Source organism: Sprattus sprattus (assembly GCF_963457725.1).
Source record: "Sprattus sprattus genome assembly, chromosome: 12".
In the NCBI taxonomy this organism is placed as follows: domain Eukaryota; kingdom Metazoa; phylum Chordata; class Actinopteri; order Clupeiformes; family Clupeidae; genus Sprattus; species Sprattus sprattus.
In genome coordinates this window covers 32649657-32667822 of record NC_137910.1, presented here as the reverse complement: position 1 = coordinate 32667822, position 18166 = coordinate 32649657, and the positions used below count along the sequence as shown (strand labels likewise).

Genomic DNA, 18166 nt, shown 5'->3' with positions numbered 1-18166 from the left:
CTTTTTTCCATGTCTGGGGCAGGGATCCAATTAGTTGATTATATTGATGTACTGTGCAGACTTCACCAAATGTTTGTTTTATTTGAGTGTATGCCATATATTTCCCTTCCTTTACAATGTCTTTAACAAATATGAGTCCTTTATCAAACATTGCTTTAAAGAAAAAGGTTTTCCTTCCACATACTATGCTAGAATTTAGCCATAATGTTTGTTGTAGGAACTGATCTGTGTTATCTGGTGGGTGGTACTGGAATTGTAACCAGCTCATCAGTGCTTCTGACAGAAAAGTAGACAATTTGATGATTATCTCTTTAATTAAAAAATATTTGTCGTGGTGTATTTGAAGAAACGGAAAAAAACCTTTCTTAAACATAGGATGTACGTTCTCCAGCAATTTGGTTGAAAACCAATCCTTGTTAAAATATAATTTGGGTATGAGTGAGGCCTTCAATGATACATTTAGCGCCCGTATATTTATTAACTTAGTTCCCCCCATTTCATAGTCATTATATAAATACGCACGTTTAATTTTATCTTTTTTCCCATTCCATATAAATTTAAATATTTTCTGCTCATATTCCTTAAAGAAAGCTTCTTCTGGGGTTGGCAATGCTAGCATTAAGTATGTGAACTGAGACACAATCAAAGTATTTATCAATATTGTTTTTCCATATATAGTCAATTTATTTCCTTGCCAAGGCTGCACTATTTTTGAGAACCTATTAAGTTTAATATTAAAGTTCAACGTTGAAATATCACTCGACTCTTCTGGTAGATGGATACCAAGTATATGAACTGGGCCATCTGTCCAGGTAATTGGCATTTCACACGGTAGGGCAAAGGTGTTTTTTTTTAAGGAGCCTAATCGCATTATATTACATTTGTCAAAGTTAGGTTTTAAACCAGATAATTTAGAAAATGTATTTAAATCTTCAATGAGGTTTTGTAATGACCCATTATCAGGATTTATCATAAAAGTTGTATCGTCTGCATACATGGAGATTTTGGTATTTAATCCTCCCAGTTTCAGGCCTTTTATACTTCCATTTGATCTTATTTTATTTCCTAATATCTCTATTGCAATAATAAACAAATAAGGTGATAGGGGGCAGCCCTGTTTCACCCCTCTAGAGAGGGAAAAGGGTTTTGATAAATGTCCATTGTTTATTACTTTAGTGGCAGAATCATTGTACATTACTTTGATCCATGTTATTAATGAATGACCAAAATTAAAGTAATTCAAGCATTTGTAGATAAATTCCCAATAAATCTTGTCGAAGGCTTTTTCGAAGTCTGCTATAAACAGTAATCCTGGTTTATTTGCGTTATCATAGTGTTCTATTATCTCTAAGATCTGTCTAATGTTATTTGAAACATTGCGTCCCTGTATGAAACCTGTTTGATCTTGGTGTATTAGATATGAAACTACATTTTTTATACGAGTGGCAATACATTTAGCTAATATTTTGGCATCATAATTTTGCAGTGTAAGAGGCCTCCAATTCTTAAGGTGGACTGGATCTTTATAGTGGCCATTTGCTTCTTGCTTTAAGAGCAAATTAATCACACTCTCTCGTTGGGTACCTGAGAGCATGCCTCTTTCGTAGGAAAAATTAAAGCATTCCAGAAGTGGTTCTTCGATCTGATCATAAAATGTCTGATATATCTCAATTGGTATCCCATCAAGCCCAGGTGTTTTGCCTTTTTTAAAGGACATGATGGCTTGATGGAGCTCATTCTTTGTGAGAAGACCTTCACATGACTGTTTTTGTTCAGGTGATAATTTAATATTTTTTGGTGGGAAAAAGGATTTTTCAGCTATTTGGTCATGCTGTACCTCCGGATTAATTGAAAACAGCTCTACAAAATATTTTTCCATTTCATTTAGAATGTCAATCGGTGTAGTAAGTGTAGTTGAGTCACTGTTGATAAGCTTCTGTATATTTTTCTTTGAAACATTTCTTTGTTGAAGATCTAAAAACAATTTGTTGCATTTTTCTCCTTTTTCCATCCATTTAGCTTTTTTCCTGTAATATGAGATATCTGACCTTTCATTTATAATGTTCTCATATTCTTTTTGTTTTTGTTCAAGTTTACTTAACACCTCCAGAGAGGATTCTGTCCCGTCCACCTGTAGGGTCAACGAGTCAATTTCCTTTTTAATATTCTGTTCCATCATCTTTGTTTTTTTTTGTTTTAGTGAGGCAAGCTTTATTGCATGGCCCCTAAAAGAGCATTTAAATGCATCCCAAACTACAAGTGGATTTGCCGAACCAGTGTTGTTAGAAAAAAAATCACCAATGAATGTTTTAGTTTTTTCCAAAAAGATCTTGTCCTCCAAGAGTTTTTGGTTAAATTTCCAATATCCAGGACCTCTAGGGTATTCTGTCAATTGTAGATGCAAAGAGATAAGCTGGTGGTCTGATCTCATTTTATCTTCTATTGCAACACGTTTAACTTTAGAGATCAATAAGAAAATAATCAATTCTACTGGCTTGATTTTGCCTACGCCATGTATACCGCTTCAACTTAGGATGTTTCAATCTCCAAATATCAGTCAATTCTTTCTCATCCATTATCAGCCTTATTGCTTTATGTGCTTGTGTGTGATAATTTATGCTACTGTTTTTTCGGTCTATGTCACTATTCTGAACAACATTTAAAATCTCCACACACTATGTAGCAATCACCTTTGAGATTAGATCTGCTAATGATTTTATTAATCTCCTCAAAAAAGATTGGATCATCAGTATTTGGCCCATAAAGGTTAATCAAACAAATATTTGTATCTTCACAAGTTATCTGTAAAATGATCCATCTTCCATCTACATGTGTCTCCACGTTTTGTATTGATATATCCAACTGCCTTTTTAGCAGAATCATTACACCTCTGCTGTTCTTCAATCCATGTGAAAAGTAAATGGACCCGCCCCACTCTTCTCTCCAGAGTGTTTCATCTGCAAGCACAGAGTGTGTCTCTTGCAAGCAGACAATAGAGTATTGCTTCTCTTTTAGCCATGTAAATATTTGATTTCTCTTTTTCTTTTCAGCTAAACCATTACAATTATAGCTTGCAATCTGTATATCTTCAGATCCCATATCTGTTGTTAAAGGGTTGTTTAGGACGTGTTATTTTTTCCATCATGGCTGACATTATTTGAGATGGGAAGTATAATACAACAACCAAAATTTACACCTTTTTAATTTGGCATCTTCTCCCCTCTTCCTCCCTGATAATTCCTCCCTTCCCCTAACAGTAGGCATTGTCACTTTACTAGTGGCACTTGAGCCAATGTACACCAAACCATAGGAGCGACAGACCCAAATGCAAATAGCTCCACCCATTCAGGCCAAAGAAAAAAGAAAGTTCCACAAAACACACAACAACAGCAGCAACAAACGCTCAAACAAACAAACAAAAAGTCTAACAAAGCGAGAAAATCAGCGCTTTTAACGCTGCACCATGTTCTAATGTCTATCTAAGAGGAAGAAAAAACGCGTTACAATGCACAGTGGATAGACAGACGTAACATACTTCAACACAAAGTCGGCCCGATAACAAAGTCTTACGCAGTCTGTCCATATAAGAAATACATTTGAAACATGATTGACTTACCTTTCTAGAGTAACAACAAAAGGTGGGGATGTACTCACAACCATGTCATGACTTTCGAGTCTCTGTATAATGCGTTGTTGATATACAATCGATCCACGACTAACCGCACTTTGGCATTTTGCGCTTTGTATTCCTTCATAATTGGATATAGAGCTCGTCTTCTCTCTATCATGCATATATTACATTTCCGTGTTTCATTTTTGCCTATTCCAGCAAGGGTGCCTGTTTCATGGTTCTCGATCCAATTGTTGAGGGTGTTTGGTGCTGTTGGGTATCTAGTTAGAACTCTAACTCTTCTCTTGTAGGTGGTTCCAGAGGCTCAGAAAACAAGAAGAATGGAGTGAAGGGTCCATCGGAGAGAAGGATGGAGAATGGGGTGAGTTATCAACCAGAACATTTTAGTTTTTTATGTCAAAGTTGCCTTGATTTAGTAGTATTTAAGCCATGTAAGCATTTGATTGTAAACTGATTATCAGCTAATTTATAAGTATAAGTTAGTTCTTCTCTCCTAGGGGTCTCAAACTCAAATTACTTTCAGGCCACTTGCCAGGTGGTCTTCTTAGAAGGGGGCCAGTGCAATAGGGGATGAGGAAATATTATTTTCTGCATTTCTTCTGTCATCTCTAAATGGTCATCACTACCCCTGATAATATTAAGTTAGCTAGCTGTGCATTTGGCCTATGACAGTGCTTTCATCAAATCAGAAAAATGTAATTCCTTCACTGTATTTTCTGTGAGAATGACATTTCTTAATAGAGATGCCTTCTCTGGGCAGACGATATAGGCAACCTGCAGCACAACAGTTACAGTCGCTCAGAAACTGTCCCTCACTTTCAGACTTCTGCTATTGCTTCACTATAACTTAGTGCCAGCGGCTGCATCACATTCTTTTCTGGTTCTTTGAAAAAAATTCTGTTGAAAGGAGGGAACTCTCTAAACTTGTGAAGCTTTTCTCTTCCTCTACTCACTTTCAAGATGATCATACTTATCTGCTTGTTTGGTGGTGTAATGGTGCTTTAGATTAAAGGTCCCTAAGGACGTCAAGGAATCGCATGTCCACTTTTGTTGATGCATTTATAGAACTCTTTAACATGTAATTAATGAAATTTCAACACGGTTAAACGGAACTCCCCATTGCAGTGTGCTGTGTTGTAGAGTAGTATTTTTGGGTTCTATTGTTTTATAGTGCCTTGCATAAGTACTCACCCCCTTGGATGTTTTACCCTTTTATTGCTTTTATATATCAGTCATAGTCAATATAAGTTGGCTTTTTGGACAAAAAAAATCTCAAAAAAGCCCTCTTTAACTTCAAAGTGAAAACATATTTCTACACAGTTATGTAAATTAAATACAAATATGTAATGAAAATAAGTGATTGTATAAGTATTCACCCCCTTTATATAGACTGACCTAATTCAACAGAGGTCCAGCCAATTGGTGCTAGAAGTCTCACAATTAGTGAAATGGGGATCAGTGTGCAGTGAATGTGTCTCAAGTGATTGTAGTATAACGACACCTGTGTCTGGAAGGTCCATTCACTGGTCAGTATTCAGTAATCAGTATTACTGGCTAATGTTAAACCATTAAGACCCAAAATCACTCTAAGCAACTCAGAGAAAAGGTTGTTGAAAAGTATAAGTCAGGGGAAGGATACAAAAAAATGTCTAAGGCACTAAACATCCCCTGGAATTATGTTAAATCTATCATCAAGAAATGGATGGATTGTGGCACATGTGTAAATCTGCCTAGATCAGGCCGTCCTCACAAACTGAGGGGCCGTGCAAGAAGGAGACTAGTAAGAGAGGCCACCAATAGACCTATGTCTACTCTGAAGAAGTTTCAAGCTTCAGCAGTTGAGATTGGAGAAACTCTGCATACCACCACTGTTGCCTTGGTTCTTCACCAATCAAAGCTTTATGGAATAGAGCCACTGTTGAAAAAAAGGATCGACTACAGTTCGCCAAAAGGCATGCGGGAGTCTCCATGGTCAAGTGGAAGAAAGTTCTGTGGTTTGATGAGACCAAAGTGGAGCATTTTTTCAACAGTGGCTCTCTTCCATGAAGCTTTGATTGGTGAAGAACCAAGGCAACAGTGGTGGTATGCAGAGTCTCTCCCATACCAGCTGCTGAAGCTTAAAACTTCTTCAGAGTAGTCATAGGTGTCTTGGTGGCCTCTCTTACTAGTCTCCTTCTTGCATGGTCACTCAGTTTGTAAAGACGGCCTGATCTAGGCAGATTTACACATGTGCCATATTCCTTCCATTTCTTGATGATGGATTGAACAGAATTTCAGGGGATGTTTAGTGCCTTGGACATTTTTTTGTATCCTTCCCCTGACCTGTACTTTTCAATAACCTTTTCTCTGAGTTTCTTAGGGTGATCTGTGGTCTTCATGGTGTAACAGTAGCCAGGAATACTGATTACTGAATACTGACAAGTGAATGGACCTTCCAGACACAGGTGTCGTTATACTACAATCACATGAGACTCATTCACTGCACACTGATCCCCATTTCACTAATTGTGAGACTTCTAGCACCAATTGGCTGGACCTCTGTTGAATTAGGTCAGTTTATATAAAGGGGGTGAATACTTATGCAATCACTTATTTTCATTACATATTTTTATTTAATTTCGGAACTGTGTAGAAATATGTTTTCACTTTGACATTAAAGAGAGCTATTTTGTGATTTTTTTTGTCCAAAAAGCCAACTTATATTGACCATGACTGATTTATAAAAGCCATAAAAGGGTAAAACATCCAAGGGGGTGAATACTTATGCAAGGTACTGTACTTCCTCACAGGCCTGCTTGAACTTTGGCCTACTCGCATTAAGCCTGTACACTATGCTTTTGATGAATCCGTATCAGCCAGGCTCTGAACACAATTCAGTCTGTCGTTTGTAATTGATATCACTAATGACATTCTTCAAACAAATCTAAATATCTGTTCCTTCTCTAAAATACAGAAATGCATTATGGACTTGGTAGGAGCCATTGATTTCTTGATTATTTATTTACCCCCATGTACAGGTATCTGCTCCACGCATGGACATGACCCTTGCGGAGCTGCAAGAGATGGCAGCCAGACAACAGCAGCAGATTGATGCCCAACAGCAACTCCTGGCCTCCAAGGTACTTTGGTAAAAGAGAGAATGGAGACAACCCAGAAGAAAAAGACACCGATGAAAGGAAAATAAAAAGAGAACGATTGGGGGGAAAAATATTAGGATTTTGGAGGGATGATTAAAAAGGTGGCCGAAAAGTTATTGAATTGATTTATTTCCAGACGATTGCCAAACAAGCTGAATCACAAAATGTAGTTTTTACAATGGCCATTGGTAAGTAAAAGGAATAGCTCCTGACAGCGGCATTTAGTTTAGCATCATCATCCAATACACTTAACTTAAAGCTTACATCCACTGACAGCAATGCCATAAAAAGGGAAAACAAAACTCTATTTAGCTATAGCTAAAAGGACAGCAATGACAAAAAATATTTCATATTCAAATTGTAGATATAACCATGCCATGAAGTCATAATTCTTCCTCATTCATGACCGGGGCAATAGTAGTTTTGTTCACAAGCAGCATTTCTTTGGGGAGTTCCAGCGATGACACTGAAGCGAACGGTCGCATAAACAAAACTTTTTAGTTTATTCCCCAATTTAAATACGTTTGACTTAAAATTTGTGCTCAATAATGAATGAAGGGGAAAAACACAAGAAAACCAAGGGCAAGCCGCAAGGGAAAGTGGACAAAAATGATAAAACAGCGACTGAAGGAGCCAGCATGGACGAACGTCAAGAAGGCCCTGGCGGACGCGCCCAAAATACTGTTACGGTGGACATGGATGGTAACATCTCCGCTATACGGGAAGACATACGAAATATGGCCAGGGAGATGAAGTCCGAATTGGGCAACTTTCAAACCAGAATAAGAGAAGATTTGAAAAAGGAGCTAACTGTTGTACGAGAGGAAATTAAACAGAAGCTGGGCGAAGTGGTAACCGACCTCAAAGCTACAACTGACAGGGTGAGTGAAGCAGAGACGCGCATATCCGACCTGGAAGAGTGGAATGCTGACTTCAAGGAGGCGCTGAGTAGCTCCCTACAAACTCAGGAACGTTTACAGATGAAGCTTACGGACATGGAAGCACGCTCGAGGCGGAACAATCTTTGCATTTATGGCATCCCAGAGGGGGCTGAGGGAAACAATATTCAACAGTTTATTGATAATTTTTTATTTAAAAGAGTTGGAGCCCCTTGCCGAAACTGAACTTGATATACAGCGATGCCATAGAGCGCTCGGCCCCCGGCCACCTAATGATGCGCAGCCCAGGTCAGTGATTGCATACTTCCAGGAGTTTAAAACTAAAGAACTGGTACTACACTCTGCATGGAAGAAGAAGGAGATCTACCACAACGACAGGAGGATCTACTTCGACCACGACTATCCCTCTGAAACTTTGGCAAAGAGGAAGGAGTACGCTCAAATAAGGAGAATTCTGCGTGAAAAAGGAATACGATTTCAAACACCACCGCCAGCCAAGCTACGAGTCTTCTTCGACTTCTTCTGGCTGGTGGGGTTGCGCTGCCGGAGAGGATGGGGAGGACATGGCAGCGAGCTGCACCCAGCCGACAGACCCGTTGAGCGGATTAAGGAGAAGCTGCAAGGTTTTCGACGGCCATGATAGAGAGTCAGGGGGTTCGGGAGGTAACGGACTGGCACACGATTACTTTGATTAAACGACAAGGATTAGAGTAAGCGAAATTATTGCCCAGTCAAGGACACTTATTAACGTAATTTGCTTTTAAGATTGAAACTGTATTCCCTTGTTATGTTAGCGTGAAATTCTGTTGCTTCGACTTCAAGTTCGTCCACCCTACTAAGAGGAATTATTATTATTATTATTATTATTAATTATTATATATTTTTTTTCATACTGAACGTAAGATAATTTTATTATTTTCCTTTTAATTACATTGGCTTGCCCTTAGCCCATAGAGTGAATATAGTAGACTGATTCTGGGTAAGGGTTCTGGTTCAAGACACAAAGTGCACAAAATACACCCACTAGTTAGGGGTACTATAGGTTGCACTGTAGGGGGGCCCTGGGGACTAACTAGACTACTCCCCCCCCCAAAAAAAGAAGTGGTTCTCTACTTCAAAGTGGAGGTCAACCTGAGTTTATGTTTGTTTGTTTTGTCTTGTGTTCACTTGTGGAGTTCATGTTATGGTTCACGAAATGTTCATGGTTGGTCACCAAAGGTTCATAACTCTTTTTTTTTAACTGCGGGTTTAAATGCAATGTCAGGAATATAGGGTGATTACCCTAAATGTAAATGGTTTATACAATCCAATTAAGAGGGGTAAGGTAATTGCAAAGATGAAAAAGGAAAAGCTGCATGTAATGTTTTGGCAGGAGGCCCATCTTAACGACATGGAACATGAAAAGTTAAAAAAACTAGGTTTTTAAAATACTTTTCACTCGTCTTATTAGAAAGGGAAAAGGAGAGGAGTGGCGATACTAATTTCTAACAGAGTGAATTTCCAACTGGTCTCTAAATTCTGTGACAATGAGGGTCGATATGTCTTTGTTAAAGGATATCTTGACCAGAAAGAAGTAACACTAGTCAATGTGTATAATCCATCAGGGCAGGACCATTCTTTTATCAGGGAAATCTTTGATTTGATAGCTTCTGAGGCCTCTGGTGTTTTAATATGTGGAGGAGATTGGAACATTCAGCTACAACCTAAACATGACTCCTCTAATACATTTAAGAGACTAACTCCTAGTGCCAGGATAACAAAAAAAATGCTAATGGAGCTAGGACTGATCCATGTATGGAGGGATTTCCACCCAAAAGAAAAACAATTCACATTCTATTCAGCAAGTAAAGGTGTGTGGCGGCCTTTCTATGGTTTCTAATTTTCCATATTCCGATATCCTGTCAAGGCCGTGGGTCGTCAGCAGGTAGTGGATTACGCACTCTCGGTAGTTTCCAGTTAAAAGAATAATCCATTTATTGTGGCTTCAAAAGGGTGAACATAAACGAGTAGTATAAAACAATCAACTGTGAATACAGTAAACTAAAAAGGGCTAAACTATTATCGAAAAGTGGTCAAAAAAACGTATCTTTAACCCACCTAGACCCAACATTTGCTACCAGTCCTCTTCTCTCCTAGCCATTCAGGTGACGCTACTCATAAGCCGTCCAGGTGGCATCTAATCAGCGGTCCAGGTGACAATTAAACAATTAACCTAAATTTCAACAATGGTAGTCTAATATGCAGGTTAAGAAACAATAGGCAAACATAGAATAGGCAAACATAGAAACAGTATAATTACATAACACAACCTAACTAACTCAGGGGAAATGCAAACTTTAAGTTCGGACAAAAAATGTCCAAAACGGCTACAACAAGGTGTATACTCAAGAATTGACAATTTTTTTTACTTACAACTCAGACAGACACAGACTTAAAGATTGTAGGATAGGAGTCAGACACATATTTGACCACTCAGCTGTTTATTTAACTGTACACCTGGATAATACAAAGAAAAACATGCTTTGGTGACTTAATACAAGCATCTTGAATGACATGACTTGCAAGGAACAAGTACAGAAGGAATTTAAAGATTATATGGACAATAACAATAATGGAGAAGTATCGCCAAGTGTTCTGTGGGACGCTGCAAAAGCAGTGATCAGAGGAAAATGTATAGCATTGACCTCGCACAGAAAGAAGGAAATATAAAAAGCTGTCTGATTTAGAAGAGAATCTTAAAGTTTTAGAGAGGGAACACATCGAAAGTAAGGAACCTTGTATTCTAAACCAAATAAGAAATGTCAGAAAAGAAATAAACAAACTATGTGAGGAAGAATTAGAGAAAAAAGCCAAATTTGCAAAGCAGAGATATTATGATAATGGACCAAGGGCCCTGAAGCTTCTGGGATGGAGGTTAAGGAAACAACAAGCAGACAGCTCTATATGAAATTAAGGACCCTGTAACTAAAAAATTATGCCATAAATTAGAGGATATTGAACATATTTTTGAAAATTACTATAGAGACTTATATAAGGAACCAAATACAACCAGCCCTCAGCAAATTCATTCATTTCTGGAGTCATTAGATCTACCCTCTATAGGTGAACAGAATAAAGCCCTGATGGCAGAGATTACAATGGAGGAAATAGGGAAAGCAATTTCTAGATTAAAAGCTCAGAAAGTGCCCGGAACTGATGGGCTCCCAGCCTCGTGGTACAAGGCCTTTAAGAAGGAAATAGTGCCTTTGCTTTTTGATTGCTTCAACTATACACTTTAAAAATGTGATCCACCAAGTTCATGGAGAGAGGCAATCATTTCGGTTATTCCTAAAGAGGGGAAGGACAGAAAAGAATGTAGCGCATATAGGCCAATTTCTGTACTCAATATAGACTACAAATTGTATACGTCAATTTTAGTGAAAAGGTTAGAGCATATAATAGAAGAACTAGTGGACCCAGACCAAACTGGCTTTGTGCGTGAAAGACAGACACAAGATAACATTAGGAGGGTGCTACACGTTATCGATCATGTGAATAAGAGGAATATTGGAACCACAGTGATTAGTTTAGACGCAGAAAAGGCGTTCGATTCGGTTCGCTGGAAATATCTGTACTTGGCGTTGAGAAGATTTGGCTTCAAGGATGATTTTATTAACTGCATAAGAACTCTATACACCTCACCAAACGCCAGAATAAAGATTAATGGACACCTCTCTCAGGTTGTCAACTTGGAGAGAGGCTGTCGCCAAGGCTGCCCCCTAAGTCCCGCCCTCTTTGCTTTATTTATAGAGCCCCTGGCACAGTTAATCAGGGCTGACGAAGTGATAAAAGGAGTCATGGTTAGAGGCGTAGAGCAGAAGATTTGTCTATATGCAGATGATGTTTTGCTCTTTATTACAACACCAGAGGTCCGCATTCCTAGACTCATGTCCCTGCTAAAAGATTTTGGAACTTACTCTGATTACAAATTAAACGTGCAAAAAACACAAACTCTAAGTTATAACTACTCCCCTCAAAAAGACATGCTAAATAGATTTAATTTCAAATGGACCTCATCAGTCATTAAGTATCTGGGAATTAAAATACCAAAAGACATTTTCAAAATATATGATAGCAATTATGGCCCCATAAGTAAAAACATCAAGGCAGATGACAGGTGGTCCCAACTGCCTTTAGATATGCATAATAGAATAGAAACGATAAAAATGAATGTACTCCCCCGACTTTTGTATTTTTTTTCAATCCCTACCAGTTATAGTACCACTGCAACAATTTAATGAATGGGATAAGTGGATATCAAGATTCATATGGGGGGGGGGGTAGAAGACCACGAATTAAATTTAAAACACTGCAACTTCCTAAAGAAAAAGGGGGTAGATCGTTACTGTTAAAGGAGTTCAGTCTGATACTGAACTACTGAGGTGCCTGAGCCCGGGGAAGGCCTGTCCGACGCGCTGGATGTTATGCGTGCTAAACTTACTTGCTTTGCCCTGTGGTAAACAAACGCCTATGGACAAATGTTGTCGTTGTAATCCAAAGGAGGTCAATTTATTCCAGTAAAGCATTATTCCATCGCAGTTCCCACATTGCAATACAGAGTGCCGCGCACAAGCGGTCAAAAACCCTTTGCCCTTCCGGGTCAAACACCTACCAGCAACATTGTATGTGCTACCTATATACCTGACGCAAGTCATGGACATGCGCCACCCGGTGTTACATACAAGACATTACGACGTACATACAGACCAGCATTTTGGCTCTTACAATTACCATGTTTGACAGACTACTACAAGGCGGCACAATTAAGACCACTAGCATGTTGCTGTAACCCAATGTATATAGCAAAATGGAAAGACTTGGAAACTTCACAGCTAGATATACCGCTGCAATCCATATTAGGAAGCAACATTTTGTTTGGGCAGCATGTTAAAAGTTTAAATCAATGGACTGCCGTTCCTCTTAGAATCTGGTTTAAGGAATGTAAATCAACACTACTTGAAAGACGGTCTAGACTGTTGAGATTGGTCTCTTTTGACCCGGACTTTATGCCGGCGAGGATCGATGGGAGGTTTAAATATTGGCATAGAATTGGCATCACTTCTTAGTGTTCAATTTTATCAAAGGGAGAACTGGATAGTTTTCAGAAAATTTCAGAGAAGTATGGTTTAGAAAAACTCGATTTCTTTAGGTATTTACAAACCAGGACCTACTTTAATAAGGAGATTAAATCTAAGGAGACAGGTGATGCCAGTTTAATTGACATATTTATTAACATGTATAAATTTACGGACAACAGGAAACTTGTTTCAAGATTATACTCAAGTATTCAATCCAGTAGAAAACACTGAACAGATAAGGTTAGATTAAAATGGGAGAAAGAGTCTGGCCTGGTCATTTCAGAGGAGGACTGGTTAAATATGTGCTCTGTGCAGTCCACTTCCACCAGCTCAGGCCTCTGGAGGGAATTCTGTTGGCGGAATCTGCTTAGATACTTCATAACCCCCAAATTAAAATGTGCACAAACAGGGGAGGCAGGAATGGGTCTGTGTTGTGTTTATGACAGATGAGTTCATTAAAAACCAAGCCCCTTGTACAGACTATAAAAATAAATGTGTTTGATCAGAATGTTTTGGGGATTAAATTAGTGGTGTCACATATGGAACTGTTACCCTAACAGTAAAACTTCTAACCCTAAAACAGCATTTATCTCCTTCCACATCACAAGGTACAATGAAAAGTGATATTCAAAGAGAGGGAGATTCAAACACAATGGAGCGACTGGTGTGGTCCTCTGCAACATGTCACAACTCAAGCTTTCAGTTTTCATAGTTGTAACACTAGGGAGGTATAACAATGGTTATTTGATAAAGTCAACTCTGCTAATTAAGTCTCCTCCCCACCCAAACAGGAGCAGCGCCTGCGCTACCTGAAGCAGCAGGACCAGAGGCAGCAGCAGCAGGCCGTGGAGCAGGAGAAGCTGCAGAGACTGCGGGAGAATGTGGAGAGGCAGGAGACTCGCCTCAAGAAGGTGCGGGCCCTCAAGGGACAGGTGGAGCAGAAACGCCTCAGCAATGGAAAGTTGGGTGAGTACCGCCAGAGTACCGCCTAGGAAGTCTGTACTGTTAGACATGTCTCATTGACACATTTATCAAATTATGAAATGTAATCTTTGAAAAGTGTTTGAGATCCTTTGGGCCTACACACCTTTCTACATTACAAACACATATCATAAGGCTATGCAGAAAACAAAACAAGTTTTGAATAAATCAAAACGATCGGCACCTCAGCGGGTTTTTGAAAACTATGGTGTTGGAAAACACTGTTTTAGTGTGGCAGGGCTAAACAGTGAAATAATGATGTGTTTTTAAATATACCAGGTCGGTTTGGACAGGATCTTCATGTGTCCACATAAATGTTCACTGGGGTAGAGGTCAGATCACTGGAAAGTCCAATGTCTTCTTTGGTTTTCAAGTAGTTTTTGGAAATCTTTATGTGTGTTTTGGGGGTCATTACATCCACACAGATGCAAACCAGAGGGTATAGCATGTCTACATAAATTGTATGGTACTTTTTTGATGTGGGACTACTTCGTCAGGATGTAGTCAATTGGTTGAATTTGTCTGAGTCCAGTGTAGGCCAAGCATCCCCATAGTCACCCCACCATATGTCAGTGTTGATTTGATACACTCAGTCACTCTTGCTCTGCCTGATTGTACTCTACTGTGTCCAATTCTTTGTGTCTGTATTCCAGTGGAGGAGATCGAGCAGATGAATAGTCTGTTTCAGCACAAACAGCGTGAGCTGGTGGTGGCTGTGTCCAAGGTTGAAGAGTTGAGCAGACAGCTAGAGATACTAAAGACTGGCAAAATGGACCCCCTCAACAACAACCAGAGCTTGGTGGCTGAACTGGACTGCCTTTACAAAGAATTACAGGTGAAATAAATGGAATTTCTGATCTTGTTCTCTGATTTTGGTGCACCTTACCACCTATGACTACCTCGGCAAAGGAAAATGTACAGCATTTGTTCTTTTTCTCCAGCCCCTCTGCTAGATGACTTGGATGTAGAGGTACTGTTGTATTGGCTGTTCTTAAGCATAACTGTGCCTATTCCAAATGAGCTAAAACAATGATCAGGAAAAACAGAAAGAATTATTGCTCTGAAAGATATATTGTTATGTACCGCAACAATTTTTGTATGAACCATGGAAGTTCCCTAGAAAGGCATGTGATGTGATATTAAGGCCCTTGCCAGTGAAAGATAACATCAACAAAACATCTGGGATACCTCCTTTCAAGATAATACTTACTTTGTGAAACATTTAAGGCTCAGAGCCTTTTGCCAAAGCTGTCCCAGATCAGTTCTGTTCACTGTTTTTATTTTTTAAAGTGCAAAAAAAGATTTCACCTTGTCATACGTAATTCAGATCCAAGTAAAAACTAAATGAACAAATACGCTGAATTACACACAATTACACTGAACATCAGCTGGCAGCATAATAATGTTGAATAACTCTTCCTTTGAATGTATTGGTTTGATTAGATTGGCATGTCTATGTCTTGTTTACAGTTAAGGAACAAGCTAAACCAAGACCAGAATGTCAAGCTCCAGCATCAACGGGAGAACCTGAACAAACGGAACCAGGAGGTGGCAGCCATGGACAAGCGTGTGAATGAGCTCCGAGAGCGCCTCTGGAAGAAGAAGGCTGCTCTACAACAGAAAGAGAACCTACCTGTGAGTCACTTCAATAACTTGTCAGTTTCCTAAGTCCAGAATCTTGCCACAATCACCTTACATGACTCCTATACTTAATTTCTGTTTTGATGGTATGAAACTCATTAGTAGCATATTAATATAACTTTAATTAAGAGAGGGCTAGTAAAAATATACGCACAGATCATTTGAGGGGGAGGAGGTGATTAAAAAATAGATGAGTTTGTGAACCTATTGCATTATGGTTCATCTAAGCAGAATGTCAAATAAATTAGCACTCCTCAAAACAAACTGTCAAGAGGAAGTCCTAGTGTTTGCTTTTGTCTAACTGAATTAGCTCATGTTATTGATTTAGACCTGGTTCCAGATCAGTCTTTTTCTGATGCATGTCATCGCAAGGAGTAGGGTGGCTGGGCAGATGACAGAAAGCTCCCTGTGTCCATGCACCGCTATGGGGAGATGGTTTAGTGCTGTACTGAAAAGAATTTAAATGAAGGGGCCTTTTTCAGATGGACACAAAGGGATTAGGTCTGTTTTGCAGTCTCCCTGGAATACTAGTGTTTGCTGACCAGCAACCTTGCCCACTTAGACTGGGAACAGTCGGTGGTTCTAGTTGATTTAGCCTCCCAAACTGACACTATTTATCTCCTCATGCATTACAGTTTTAGTCAAAAAGAACAAGCTGGTTTAAACAGGGCTAGGTTTGTTTTAGTCCAAAAGAACAAGCTGGTTTAAACAGGGCTAGGTTTGTTTTAAGTTTGTATTTTTCCCCCCTCAAGAATGGCTTTCCTGTTCAAGAGAAGGCTTCAAAAGACTCTCATCCTAAGGTAAAAATCCTTAACTGAATGACGTGTGTGTGTGTGTGTGTGTGTGTGTGTGTGTGTGTGTGTGTGTGTGTGTGTGTGTGTGTGTGTGTGTGTGTGTGTGTGTGTGTGTGTGTGTGTGTGTGTGTACAGATGTGTTGATGTTTCTTTCCCCCCCACTCAGTCTATCTTGTTCATTGTCTATATGCATCCTATTGACTATTGTATAAATGACTGGAGGATTGTGTATCAAGTGTATTTATAGAGCACAATTCGTACACATTTTAAAGTGCTTTACAAATAAGCAGATACCATAACACAAAAGGTAAAGTGCATTATAGAACAAAATCAATAAAGAGCAGAGTGCGTTTGATCAGCAAAAAGCATCTGTCTATGGCTAGGGATAAACTAGGGCTGCGGTCCGACTGTCCGTCGTATCGTCTTTTGCTAACCACTTTTCCTAACCACTTTTCCTTTAGCTCCATGAAAACGTTGTGAGATCAAGGATAGATGTGAAGTAAAATTTGTAAGGATTTAGGCAAAGACAACCGCTGTCCTACGAGAATCCGCCTGCACTGGGATACTAATTACTAATTATGATACTATACTAATTATGCGAAAGGCAGATGTTATTGACATGGGTCACATTGATCGGTTGTTGATTGGGTTGTTGCTGTTGCAAGGAATTATGAGGCAATACTCTCTCCTTTTCTCTCGTGGATGCTCCAGTGTACCTTATGCTTAAGGAGATACAAAAAAAGATACATTGAAGCTCCTTTCTTAAGCATTTAGAGAATTTGACCAGTTCTTATCATGGCTGTCACTTAGATACCTCCGGGTCATTTCACTCTGTAAGGAACCTTCCTAAGTAAAAAAATAAAGACTACCCAAACGGGTCTTCGATTTGAAACTGGCTTCAGTTGGAGCAACTTTGATGCCATCTGAAATTTGTTTGCAGAGCTGGGTAGCATAGCGAGTAAAATCTGCTGCACCATGTTTAGTTCTGACCGGTATTACCAACAGATTTTTTTTCTAGTGATCTGAGAGGTCTAATAGGTGTGTTCTGCTTTAACATATCTGGGTATCTGAGGGATTTGGTCCTGTCCCATTTAGTGACTTATAAACAGGCAGCAGTGCCTCAGATCTGTGACCTGCAGCCAGTGTAAGGATTTAAGTCAAAGATGTTGGTGTTGAGGTATCATTTCTGATAGCAATGGAGGAAAGAATGTAAGCTTTTGTCTCTGAAAGGGTTTAGAGAGGATGTATCACTCTGTCATTGTGTCTATACACTAGGAATATAGGGCCCTAATTTGATAGATGCGCACCACAGGTTCTAATGTGCAACAAAGAAGGGCATCTTTAAAGCTATTTTGATTACAAGGGCACATTGATTCGGTAATGTCTAGGGCTGCCAAGCAATTAAAAAAAGAAAAAAATCTAGTTAATACAAATCACACTGCTATGCATTGGTAAACAACAGATCCATTGTAGTAACACTTTGCAACAATTTGACACTTTTTGAGGTATGGTTTTATAGGCAACTAGTTTTGGCATCATTCTCAAATTCAATTTGATCGCATATGGTCATGTGAAGGACAGATTAACACCTGTGTCCTTCCCACTAGCCACCCAGGATATGCCCTATGTAGTTCTAGTTCTGTGTACCAGCTAAAAGGCTACCAGCTGTACTGCCAAAAGACACCAGTTAGTGCATTGGCAAGCTTCTCTCAGTGTTAACTAGGCTGTTGGTGGTGTTTGCAAGGTTTTGTATGCCTTTTAGGTAGTAAGTGCTAGTTTTGGAATATAACTCCTGGCTGCTTTAATGGCAAACAACAGATACTTCAATTCATTTCATTTAATGAATAACACATTTTCTTTATTCCTGATTAACCCTTCTCATAGTTTGTTTCATAGAGTGTGATTATTCTGTGCTAATTAATCATAGAAAATTACAATTTTGACAAACCTAGTAATTTACTAATAT

The 18166-nt window shown here is 39.1% G+C and overlaps 1 protein-coding gene across 1 annotated transcript in view; it reads left to right on the top strand.

Annotated features, from left to right (window-relative positions):
• Nucleotides 1–18166, top strand: part of tp53bp2a (tumor protein p53 binding protein, 2a) — a 48812-nt gene that overhangs the window by 14569 nt on the left and 16077 nt on the right. Inside the window, exons 5-10 of the mRNA XM_080848468.1 lie at nucleotides 3922–3992; nucleotides 6649–6750; nucleotides 13576–13750; nucleotides 14419–14600; nucleotides 15236–15400; nucleotides 16159–16206. Coding sequence (XP_080704594.1) covers nucleotides 3922–3992; nucleotides 6649–6750; nucleotides 13576–13750; nucleotides 14419–14600; nucleotides 15236–15400; nucleotides 16159–16206 — 743 coding nt within the window. The remainder of the gene's footprint in view (nucleotides 1–3921; nucleotides 3993–6648; nucleotides 6751–13575; nucleotides 13751–14418; nucleotides 14601–15235; nucleotides 15401–16158; nucleotides 16207–18166) is intronic.